General features: G+C 39.3%; 1 protein-coding gene across 1 annotated transcript in view; it reads left to right on the forward strand.

The window, feature by feature from the left end:
• Positions 1 to 4,115, forward strand: part of LOC147884262 (kinesin-like protein KIN-4A) — a 51,433-nt gene extending 47,318 nt beyond the window's left edge. Inside the window, exons 27-29 of the mRNA XM_087398072.1 lie at positions 2,503 to 2,858; positions 3,401 to 3,555; positions 3,637 to 4,115. Coding sequence (XP_087254198.1) covers positions 2,503 to 2,715 — 213 coding nt within the window. The 3' untranslated portion in view covers positions 2,716 to 2,858; positions 3,401 to 3,555; positions 3,637 to 4,115. The remainder of the gene's footprint in view (positions 1 to 2,502; positions 2,859 to 3,400; positions 3,556 to 3,636) is intronic.
• The last annotated feature ends 8,510 nt before the right edge of the window (positions 4,116 to 12,625 follow it).

Consider the following 12,625-nt stretch of genomic DNA (forward strand, 5'->3'; position numbering starts at 1 on the left):
GTATTCCATTTCTTACCATCCGATTTCCAGAGTATACTTCAAGCTCCTCCACACTATTGGGGAGGCATTTGGGCAGGTCCTTGAGATTCCCCAGCTACCAACTGCCCCTTCATCAGTAGCAGCAGCAGTTACTTCAGGAGAGGGAGATGGCATACCAAGAATTCTAGTATCAAGCTCTGAATTCGAGTATCAGCTCAGAGCTTGGACATGTGAGATGATCACATCTTTCTCCAAGCGCCTGATTGAGACACCCTTTTAGACAGAGGATGGGGGTTGCTGGTTATAGGAACAGTTTCAACATCTGACATGGAATTGTATCAAAAGGATGAGACATACCAAGAGATGCGCCCCGCCTCGCCCCCCCGCCCCTCCCCTGGCCCCCCTCCCTTTTCCCCCCCCTAACTACCTTTTTTCCCTCAGCAGGCTCTCCTCCATGTGCTTTCCTCTTGACCCCCCTAGCGTTAGACTCAGGTTTGGAGGGTGGCTTGAGACCATAAATACCAATGTTCCACTACGGCAACCCCAGGCGGAACCGCACAAGCCACCCCAGGGTGGCTTGAGACCATAAATACCAATGTTCCACTACAGCAACCCCAGGAGGAACCGCACACAGATGTGAGTAAGAGGCCGTTTCAGACACCGTCGATGATCTCAAAGACAAGCTAGGATCCTAGTAGATTTGAGTGATGATGATATCTCAGATTCCTCTAGCTGACACATTGTCATTGCACAGACACCACTGACTTTGATTTAGCCACTTGGACAATCGTCAGTCTGGGAGTGGTAGGCCCGTCATGTCAGACCCTTTTTTCTAGTGGAGCTCCTGCCTCTTGTCTTAGTTTATGCCAGACGTGGTCCTTCCTTCTATGCTCAGTTTGGGAGCCACCTCTTCTAATACCAGGTCGTTTAGGACCTATCCCTCGCTCTTCAATGAGGATTGCCAGTTGGAATGTTCAGGGTCTATGCACGATTCCTATCCACTGCAGGAAGCAAGTCGTCAGGAACAACTTCACTCTTCGGTCACTAATGGGTTAATCGACATCTTTCTTCTCCAAGAGCACAAGCTCATTGACAGACAAGGTGCCAGGGCAGACAAGCTCCTGCCAAGGCATAGTTTTTGGTCCAGTGCTCTTGGATCATCAGGTGGAGTTTGCATTTTCCTGCCAAGGCATAGTTTTTGGTCCACTGCTTTTGGATCATCAGGTGGAGTTTGCATTTCAATTTGATGAGCTGTTCTTCCCATTATTATTGAACATGGGGTCTTGGCTCCCACCCAGGCTCACTGGATCATTTTACTTTGGGGGGCTCTCAAATCGGGTGCTCAATATCTACACACCCGATTTGAGAAGGGATCGAGTTGCCTTTTGGAGGGAAGTTTTGCACCTGACTACCACAGGATGACCCTTGGATAGTAGGGGGTGCGGGATCTCAATATGGTTAGAGCAGAGCTTCGACAGGAGGGGAGGCTCGACATGCCAAGATCGACCACTTTTACATTGATGATTGGGCTTTGGACAGAGGAGTTTGCACTCTCATTTCAATGCCACTACATCTCCCCCTTGTCCTCATCATGGTATGGATGGCATCCTGCTAGAGTCAAGATATCAGTCTCCATGTACTTGGATGAGGGGCTTTCAGAGCAGATTGTGGCTGCCAGGACTTCACTGCCGGAAATATCTCCAAAGGCCTCACTACTGCACTTCAGCTTAGCAACTATCTCTACCATTGGGTAACAGTCGAGAGGAGTTCCAAACACCGGGATTGTGGACACCACTTCTTGCCTTGCTTAAAGGGAAGCGCCCAAGCAATGATGATATCATGCCTACCTTCTTCATCAATCAGTATGACTCCAATGCTAGGGGGGGGTCACAAAATAGGGTCCTGGTGTGTTTGTTGGGGTTCAAATATTGAAGAGAAGCTTTCCAAAGGGCAGGAAGACTCTCTGGAATAGCAAACCCTGGCACACATTATTCCCCTCTTCCTTTAAAAAATGCTGGCATGGGTAACACGGGGTTGCTGTTGCTTTAGGTATAGCAGCAGTTTGTTAATGCTTGCCAGACAAGTATAAGTGTAGCAGGATTTTGTTCATGCTTGTCTGGCGCTAGCGCACTTATACCAGCTTGCTAATATTTTGCCCTGCTTATGCTCACTTGGCCGTTTGCTCCTTGTGCATGCCCCCTTGCCACTCTATTTGTTGCCTTCAAGATTACAGATAGTGCTTTTTATTCTATTTGGTTTTTCTTTTTCTTTTTTTTTGGGGGGGGGAGGACAGAGAAGCAGAGAGAGAGAGAGAGAGAGCAAATTTCTGCCGTGTTTTTCATGTTTTCTTGACGTTTCTTGACGTCAGGATTGGAAAAGAAATTTTGACATTGATAAGGTAGCTAGCATCTTTGGGCAAGAAGATAAAGTTTGAATTATGCTAATACGTTGTAATCTCGTTATTTGCAAGTTTGAAAGGGGACCCTTGGAAATGTCTAACTTTGTGTGTTCGCAAAGATGCAGGTTAGTTCTAGGGGGACAAGCGTTGGTGCAAAGCAAACTAGTGCACAAATAGGAAAACTCTTACGATGGAAGCGAAGCCATCAACGGTGGATACTCCAGTTCAAATGGAAGTGGCAAAAGCCCTGGCGCCTTTCTGAATGGATTAGGCATGGTGATGAGTCTTTCACCAGGGCAAGGCCATCTAGGTTTGCAAGTATGATGGAGATCAAGTAATTTTCTGAGGTTCACTCCGACAAGTATATTCCGACATGTGGGCTTTCACACTGAGCATTTAGCAATGCACAGATGGGGTTTACGTAGTCAATTTCAGTGCCACATATATTTTGGTCGTGCTCCAACAAGATTCGTATTGAAAAGTATGGATCCAAACATGCATCTCTGCACCTGCCTCTGTGTGTCTATTTGGGGGGGGGGTTGTGAGAGAGAAGAGATGTTATAATATGATATTATATTATGCGTTACTACTAATATTACTTGAGACCCAAAGACTATGGGACAGCATAAATACAAATTGCCATCATTGATTACAGGTTGCAGGTAGCTACTGCTTTTGTCATATACTAGATGCCTTAAGACATGCCTACCTAATATGTCTGCCCTATCAAAGACCTTTTTTGTGGTACTGTGGGACTCCTTGTATGTATGAGCCCACTAGCCTGGCTGGCTGTTAGAGAAAGTCATGCAGATCCTTGGGTACTTGTGTTCTTGCAGACCTTGCTGTGATATTGGATTTGTCGGTGTAATGTGATATGTGTATGCTCTCATGCACACATCTAGATGCTTTCATCCCTCTTACATGTATGCATGTTGAAGATCTGTTATTACGAATCGTGTTGGAATACTGATGCATCCAACTTTTAATACTTATTGTAAAATCTTACGGCCTTCATGGTTGCAGAAGCATTGGATGGGGATAGTACGGAAGATGTTTTGTACTGCTGTAAGATGTTGTCATCGTTATCGCCAAGCAGCTCTATATTCACGGCAAAAAAATTGGGGGTTGCTATCTTGCAATTGTGAGACAAGGACAGATGAAAGAGAAGACACTGAGAGGTGAGAGCCTTTTGTCCTATTCTCTGTAGACAATTGTTGATCGAATGCACTTTCTTACTGCGATCGTCTGGCTTCTTTCAGGCATCATACAACGACCCATTCATGCGTTAAACTCTTGATTGAAGGCCCTACTTCAAGCTCCATCATCCTGCAAAATGTGAATGAAGTGGACAAAAACCATATTTTGGCACATGGGCCGTATCATCTTGTCACAGAGTGGCTTCACTAGATATGCAGGATTAGTAGGCCGCGCTCACACTGTATCGGCAATACTACTCTTGCAGATGAGGAGTTTACTTCACTAATTTTGCGAGTATTTGTTGAATTCAAACCAAAGCTGCTTGTCACTTCTGGGTAGCAGCCCCATCTTTGACTGTACTATAACAGTGACCCCGTTCCTGTATCTGATCGCAAGCCAGGGGTTTTATAGTGATGATCATCTATCAAAACTAATTAGGAGGCAGCATTCTTCCCACCATTCGAAATCGTTAAAGTAGAACAAAACTTGTCATATATACCAAAGTTAGCAGCTAGAGAAATCCTACCAACATCAATTACAGATAATGTACAAAGACAATGTTGTTGATAACGAGCTTCTTTCTTTTGTGGTTTATCTCTTTTTCCAAAGACTTTTCGTGTTCATCAATGCATTTTGTTAAATGAAAAGTGATCCCAGTGAAAGATACAATTCAAACACTAGTATGTGCCCCCATACAATGATATATGGGAAATAGGGTAAATGTGTTATTGCTTTGCACCTGTAACTTTTCACTAGTGCCATCAGCGTTTAGACCAAGTGGCTAAAACGTGTGGGTGTGTATGTGCCAGTTCTGAGCTCAAGCCTAGGGACAGATCATGATTCTATCTTAGTCACCCCGTATGAGGATGTTGTTGGCACTTTCAATTTCAATACAACATAAGAAAATCTTCTTACTAGTGCAAGGGTTTGCGCCTATTGATTTTAAGTCATCCCATGGATAACCATGGTTGAGCAATATTAAATTTTCAAAAAAAGAAAGAAAAAATCAGATTGGTGTGGAGAACCGATGCCGCATGTTAAACTATCTCAACTTCTAGTAGGGGCTTGACACGTAAGCATTTCCCCCTCTTTTTCATGCCTCTTTACTAATGGTTGTCGACATTTGAAAGGTTTATCCTAGTGAATAAGACCCCTTGACGAAAGAAGGAAACCCATCGAAGCAAAAACATACGCCCCTATAGCCATCAATCAGAAGATAACAAGTAGAATTTGGGGATATTGATTATGAATGGAGTCCTATTTCTAAGAAACTTGTCGATAATGTTTGGACTTCAGTGGAACAAGCATGGTATCCACCTAGTTTGAAATTAGAAATATAGCTAGTGCAAATGTGTGGGGATGCATGTGTGCACTTGTGTATGCATGAGACTAGTTACTTTTGTGGATGGAATTTATTATATGGACGAAATCTGGGGTTTGTGTGTGGGTAGTTGTCTTTGCATGTGGGGCATGTGCAACTAAGATATGAGGTGGTGGATGTGTGCAAGTGGTCAAACGACTCGTGACATCGATGACAAAACAATCATTTAAGAAATTGAGATCACAAACTATTAAGAACCGGTTGGAACTGGCCATCAAACTGAGGAACTGTTCAAGCTCAATCATGGGCACATAAGAGGTCATGAACAAGGCCTATTGCTTGACCCCTAGTCCAACACACACATGCACCTCAACCATGGATGCCTTTAGCTTGTTAGATTGTCATGCCTATGGCCAAGGTCGCATGGATTAGTGCATGCCCATGAAGCATTGATTTTCTTAATAGATAGCTTTAGGCTGATATTGGTTATACCTTCAAACTTGTTTACACCTGAGACTTTATTCATGTTAAAATTAGCCCTACGTTCGTCCATCATAAGCTAATAGCCTCACCAACTACCTAAATCCTACGGCTACTTATTGGAATACAATGGTTACTTACGAATGTAAAATCATTTTTCTCTTTAGGCATTTACATCCTCTAAATGCACTACAACGTCCTCAATGGGTAGAAGTAAGTTGGACACCCACAAATAGCTCCTATCTAGTCCTTGTAGGGTTCCATAGTCATCATAATTCACCCTAAAATAAGTCGCTTGGGTTCAAGTTATGTCTCCAATTGATCCTATGGCATGCCATTAACTTTGAGAATCTTATGTGGGACATAGGTTAGGGCCTCCAACACTATAATTGACCTATTACATTAGAGTACTTCCTAAATCTCAAAAGTTTTTAGTCACATAAGGTCTACATCTACCTGTTAAAAAATCTCCCAAGAATACTTCCCACCTATACAACCTTGTTCACACTAGATTATTTGGATTTGTTTCTTTAACTATGCAAGCATTCATACAATCTGTGTGTGTGTGAGACAGGCAAAATCCTTGGCTGTCCTTTGGTTTCCCATTTGTTAATGGATTGGAAACATATCCTTTCCCACTTGGATTCCTTGCAGGGCAACTCTTTCAGAGCTAAAAGTATACATTGGTTAAAAGTGTTCGCCCTTTGGCTTTGCAGGAGCCTCGATGTTCGTATTTTTTAAGTCTCAAGGGGATCCGTTTGGTTCAGGATGTTGATGATGCTAGATTTCCCCTTACTTTTCCTTTAGCCGCTGCCAAATTTGGCCTTGGAATGCATTATCGTCCACTTTGGCATAAGATTACCTTGATGGTCCAACCTTTTCAGCTGGTTCCTCCATTGCATCTACAGGATCGTCTTCAAGACTAGACACTTTCCTCTGTGGGCTTGTCATGTCGTCCTTTGCAGTTTTCACATATTACTGTCTCTTCTCTTTATAAAGTTCTACTTCCTCCACCATTTATCTCACAAAAGGCAAATCAACTTTGGCATTTGAATCGTCCTATGAAATGTGGTGGAAACGTTTGAGACAGATTTGGCATTCTAAGATTCCTCTCTGTCAGTAGGTTTTCTTGTGGAGAGTTTTGTTGGGCGTTCTTCCTCATGGATAGCTCTTGGCATGACGACATATTGCTTCCTCTATTTGTCACAGATGTTTGGCTCCGAGAGAGACTGTGCCTCATCTTTTTTGGCATTGTCCTTCCTCTTGTGCTTTCTTGGACTTCCTTGGGTAGATGTTGAGAGCTCGGTTTCCTCAAATTGCTTTTGGCAAGTTCTTCTGGGTTTTTGGTGTACATCCACCCACACAAGAGTTTGATTTCTTTTTTGTTTGGTTTCGGTATTGGACACTCTAGACTCTCTAGAAGGATCGCAATCATAGGGTCTTTGGTGATCCTATTTTTTCCAATTTCTCTTTCTTCAGACACTCTTTGTAGCAATCGCTTTTTGATTGCTTGCAATCTCGTGTCTTTGATCATGGTGTATATTTGTCCTACAGTGAGATTTTCTCTTGATGTATTATAGCTCTCCCTTTCTGGGATAGCTTTTTTTGTAATATAATGACTCAAAGATTCCACCCAAAAAAAAAATGTGTGTGTGTGTGTGTGTGTGTGTGTGTGAGAGAGAGAGAGAGAGAGAGAGAGAGAGAGAGAGAGAGATAGAGAGAGATAGAGGCTTTTAAATAAGAATAACCAAGCTATGCCTTACACTTGTATGCTCATTGCTTATTACAAGTGCATATAAATCTTTTGCTATTGAGTTTCTCTAGTGGCCAAACAAAGAAATGCATCCTTGATATATATTATAGTCTACCCTTCCTTTTTTGCATTTTAGTTTAATTGTAAACTATCTCAAAACATGACTAGGAGGTATATAAAGTTTATCAATTGTTAAGTCCACTAGCCATAACCCAAATTGTTTCATGCTCTCCATAGATACACGTTGGAATGACCATGTGATAATAACCATGGAGATATTTCTCCCCTTTGCAACATAAATTGGTGGATAAAACACATAATTGAATAAAGTAATTTTGCATTAGTAACTTGTCTTTTCTCACTTAACAAGACAGATGTTCATGTCAAATCCAAGTTTCATTCAGTCTAACAATATTTTATTGATATTGGAAGGTATAGATAGTTGTAGCCATGGTGGTAAAGATATACATCCTTGATCTCTATTATAGTCTACCCTTACTTTTTTACATTTTAGTTCAATTATAAAGTTTCTCAAAACATGACTAGAAGGTATATAAAGTTTATCAATTGTTAAGTCCACTAGCCATAACCCAAATTGTTTCATGCTCTCCATAGATACATAGATATGCGTTGGAATGACCATGTGATAATAACCATGGAGATATTTCTCCCCTTTGTAACATAAATTATTGGTAGATAAAACACATAATTGAATAAAAGGATTTTGCATTAGTATCTTGTCTTTTCTAACTTAACAAGACAGATGTTCATGTTAAATCCAAGTTTCATTCAGTCTAACCATATTTTCTTGATATTGGAACATATAGTTGTAGCCATGCTAGTAAATTAGGATCCACTTTAGTAATTAACTTTCCTCAAGCCTTTTCTATTGTCTCCTTTGGAATTCCCACCCTTGGCATGATAAACCATTGGAGCACCCTTGTGTGACCTTGCTTAGCTCTATCTAAGAAATCAATGTATATTTGCCAAAGTTTAATGTTACACCTTCATGATAGGATCTATAATTGGATTGCATGCACTAACCATCCTAGTCTAAAGTTTTTTCACTAACAAATGGCAAAGTCAAAATTGCCTCCTAACTTAGGTCACATGACCCTCTAACCCTTCAACTCTTAATTGCAAATATACTTAAGAAATGGATGCTCAACTATCACAATCAAATCCGAATAGTGATACACTATTTGAACATTTGAAAGCTTTTGTATAGAATTAGGGTTACGTTTTCCAAACTGTGTGCATTTATATAAATCTTCTGTAAGTGATATACATTAAAAAAATGATGTTAAGATGAATCCTTAACACCTTCCACAAGATCAACATCATGAAGTAGGCCTTCCCTTAAGATAACATTATGATGAATGGAAGAAGGAATGGACATTATATTTGATCACATGCCTTTAATGGGAATGAACTTTCTTTGACTCAAACCAAGATCTTATCAATGTTTCTCAAAAAGATCTTTTCGAAGGGGTTTGGTAAAGATGTCTACAACATTCACTTTGATCACTGTCCTGCCTTGATCTTTGCCAACTAAGCCACATTCATTGTAAAGGCTACTGTGCATATCTTTTTGTGGTGCACTTGAAGCAGCAGCCATGTGCACCATTGCTACCATCCATAGCCACCATGTGCATCAATGCCACCATCCATTAATTGTAACCACCATCCGTTGATTGCAACCACCTCTCTCCAAAATGTGCATGCTATTGCCATAACCACATCACTAATTTCAGCCAATTGCACCTTCCCATGTGTGCTATAAATTGTTGCACCACTATTGTTGCCCATTTTTGTGTCAATATTTCCTCTACCATGCTATTTTTCTCTTACATGCCACATCACTCACCTCACATGATCTTTTGTCCCGTTGAAATCTTCGTCCTACTACCACCATCTGTGTGTGGTCATGTCCATAGTTCCATGCCGTGCCACCAACGATTTTGTCCTACACACTAATGACATTGCATCATGGTATTGCCTTTCACTCCACACCCTTGTGCACTATGCCATCATATTGCATGCTACACCCTCACTCATGCATGCAAAAACGTGCACCACATTTGGATTTTCTAGTAGACTAGTCAGCCTCCCATGTAGTCAATGCACCACTCACATAGTCTTTCATCTCTTGACATATGGCATCTAGAGCCATACCTTTAGATCAAGGGTAGTTCCATAAATTTTTATCCAAGAGGCAACAAAAAGGATAATTTCTCTCTTTTTTGTGCTCTACAGAATGGACTATGAAGATTTGAGGTTTGATCCACTAGAAATGTAGATTTGACACCTACCATCTTCATTACAACCCATCTTGGTTAGATTACAACCGCTCTAAATATTTAAAATGAATTAAATTCAATTGCAACCACTCAAAGCCTAACACTTTAACATGAATTAAAAACAAGAACAAGCTCAAGGGAGAAATACATCATGAGAATAGAACAAAATAATGGGCCGATAAAAGCTCCTTAGAGAATATGAGAAAAGTTTCAAGAATGAGGTTGAAAGTGCCACCTCAACCCTAATGTGGTCTCCAAGAAAAAGGGGGAGCTACTCCATTCTCAAAGGAAAGACAATTACATGCTTGAGTTCATGGGCGACATAAATTTGTGCACGTAGAAAAGTACACTTGACAGAGAGTTAGCATGAGCAAGGTCTATTTCATCTAAACATTGTAATCTCTTTTCTATTGGATAGAGAGAAGATAGAGAGTTTCCTTGCTTTTTGTTATTTTCTATGATTATTTATTCAAAATAGATTTTGAAATCCTTTGTAATAGTAAATATGTTTGTAGGCAGTATATTGAGAAAGACAAGGTTCTCAAACATAAGGTAGACTAGATATGTATTTATTTTGTATAAATATCGTGATCTCTTTTAAAGTTGATACAGAGCAGATAACGAGTTTCCTTATTTTCTGTTATTTTCTTTGAGAATTTACTCAAAATAGATTTAAAAATGCTTTGTATTAGTGAATATATTTGTAGGCAAGTTTCAAGGAGAAGACTGTAGTATACTAAGAAAGACAAGTTTCTCCTACATTTGTTAAACCTCAAATATTAGGCTTCTCTTGAATTTACAACTAGTAAGTGTAATGAGAATAAGTAGACTTGAAGTCTTATGATGTAATTTTCAGTGAAACATTGCTTTTTATGTTGCTTTTGTGCATGCATTATAATCTCCTTGCATTTTGATGGAGCTTTGGATGAAAAATTTCCCTCACTTTCTCTTGCTCGCTCTATGACAATTAATTCAAAATAGATATCAAAATGTTTTGTACTAATAAATTTGTTTGTATGCAAGTTTTGAGAAGAATAGTGGGGTATACTAAGGAAGACAAACTTCTCAAGCATACTCAAGGTCTGGGTATCTATTTATTTGTTGAACCTCAAAGCTTAGGCTCCTCTTGAGTTGTAATAGTAAAGTCTAACAAGAATAAGTAGATTCAAAGTTCATATGATACAATGTTTAGTGCAACCTCACTTTTGAAGTCAGTTTTGTGCTAGCATTATAATCTCTTTGGAATTTAATAGATATTTGGATGAATTTTGAGCATATATTTCCTTAGAAAATGTTTCAAAATAGATTTTAAAATATTTTATGGTAATAAATTTATTTATATGCAAGTTTCATAGAGACGATTGGAGTATACTAAGGATGACAAGCTTCTCAAACATAGTCAAGGTCTTGAAAGTAGTAATTTGTTGAACCTCAAGCCTTAATTCTATTATTTTGGATAGGGAATTTCGGTCATGCCCATATCTAAATTTGTGCCACTTTTGTGTTTGTTTACATAGGCTTTTTTCTATGGACATTTCATCACTTTGGCCTCAAGCTAATGGTCAAGTGATGGAAATTTCATTTTTTATTGTTGCTTGCTTACATCTCTTGTCATCAATAAATGCCCTCTCTCAAGTCCCTTCGGCATTTTTCTCAGATAACATTAAATATCCTCAAATAAAAAATGCAAATAGGACATCCAATTAGCTCCCCTTCAAGCTTGTATGGCTAATGCTCATGAAATATCTCAATTCTCCCACATCCCTTAGGTTCCCTACCTTTTCTTTAAAGTACAAGGTCTTATTCTCCTTATAATCTATTGAAAACTCATTTTGAACAATAGTTATAGGAAAACATATGCCATTCAAGAGGGTTACCAATGACATGGTCATGGTTCACATGATGAGCAATCTAGGCAAAAGGCAACGATCATTTATAAGAATTGACTCTAAGGATTATCATCAGGTATGCTAGTATGAAGAGGTTAAAACTCTTGAATTAGCAATATGTGGATCATATTCATAGGTTGTATGGGTAATCAACCAGTATTCTTAGTGACCAACGCAACAAAATCAACAATCATTTTTTAGGGCTACTTTTATGAGGTTAGGAACTCCTTTGAATATGAGCATTATGCATCATCCACGGAGTGATGGTCAAGCTAAAAGTATCAGGATAGTCATTGAAGATATATTTCTTCGAGCATGTGTCAGTAAAATGAAAACTAATTGGGAATAATATTTTCCCATATTAGAATTTGCATATAATAGTGTCAAACATTCAGTAACACATTTTATTTAATTCATGATGATGTATGGATTTCAAACTAGATCCCCATCTGAGCAAGAATAAAAAAAGAGAAGATTCAAGCAACCAAAGACTTTTTCAAAGATATGAATCAAATGCCTAAGCTATCCAAGGATAGCATTAAAAAGTCTCAAGATAAAACAAGAAGTTGTGCAAGCCCACACTACTAGAAAGTTAGGGTTTGAAGAGTCTTAGGTGATCGAATGTTTAGAAACCCTAAATATGGGAAAATGTTGAAAGTTATATCTAGGTATTGTAGAGAATTAGAGAGATTTCTTGCAGATTAGCCTTAGCATAAGGATGTAGAGTACACCTAGTTTTTTGTGTAAGTAGGCTCAAAAGAAGATTAAGAGATTGATTGATAATGTCAATGGAAATGAAATCCTAGATCATTGAACCTAGAGCTTTACCATATAAACTAAAAAAATGTTAGATAGACAAGAAAAACAAGAGAGTTCAACATGGGAAAGAGTTTGCAATCTCAATAAAGGAGGTTTTCCAATTTTGTTTTTGAGAACATAAACCGTTCTTAAGTGTGAAGGGAATGGTATGTCAACCATAATCATGGTATCCTATAGTTTGGTATGGTGAGGTGGGAAACCAAGAGGGCTTCATAGTGGCTACAATGTGGGGTGTTAATGGATATGACCATCTGATGTTGTTATGTCATAATTTATAAAAGGGCTATGGTCTCGAGTCAATATGTATGCCTAGGGATTAATATGAGGTGCCTATGGAAGGCTCTAAAGGGTTATGGTCTCGAGTCAATATGTATGCCTAGGTATTAATATGAGCTGCCTATGGAAGGCTCAAAATAAAGGTAAAGGGTGATAGAAGTGTGAATGCAAAGGCACATGGAACCCAAGGAAGCCCTAAATGGAGGCATTGGG

The sequence above is a fragment of the Dipteris shenzhenensis genome, chromosome 27, assembly GCF_047967505.1.
Source record: "Dipteris shenzhenensis isolate YYH24624 ecotype China chromosome 27, Dip_SZ_1.0, whole genome shotgun sequence".
NCBI classification, from domain to species: domain Eukaryota; kingdom Viridiplantae; phylum Streptophyta; class Polypodiopsida; order Gleicheniales; family Dipteridaceae; genus Dipteris; species Dipteris shenzhenensis.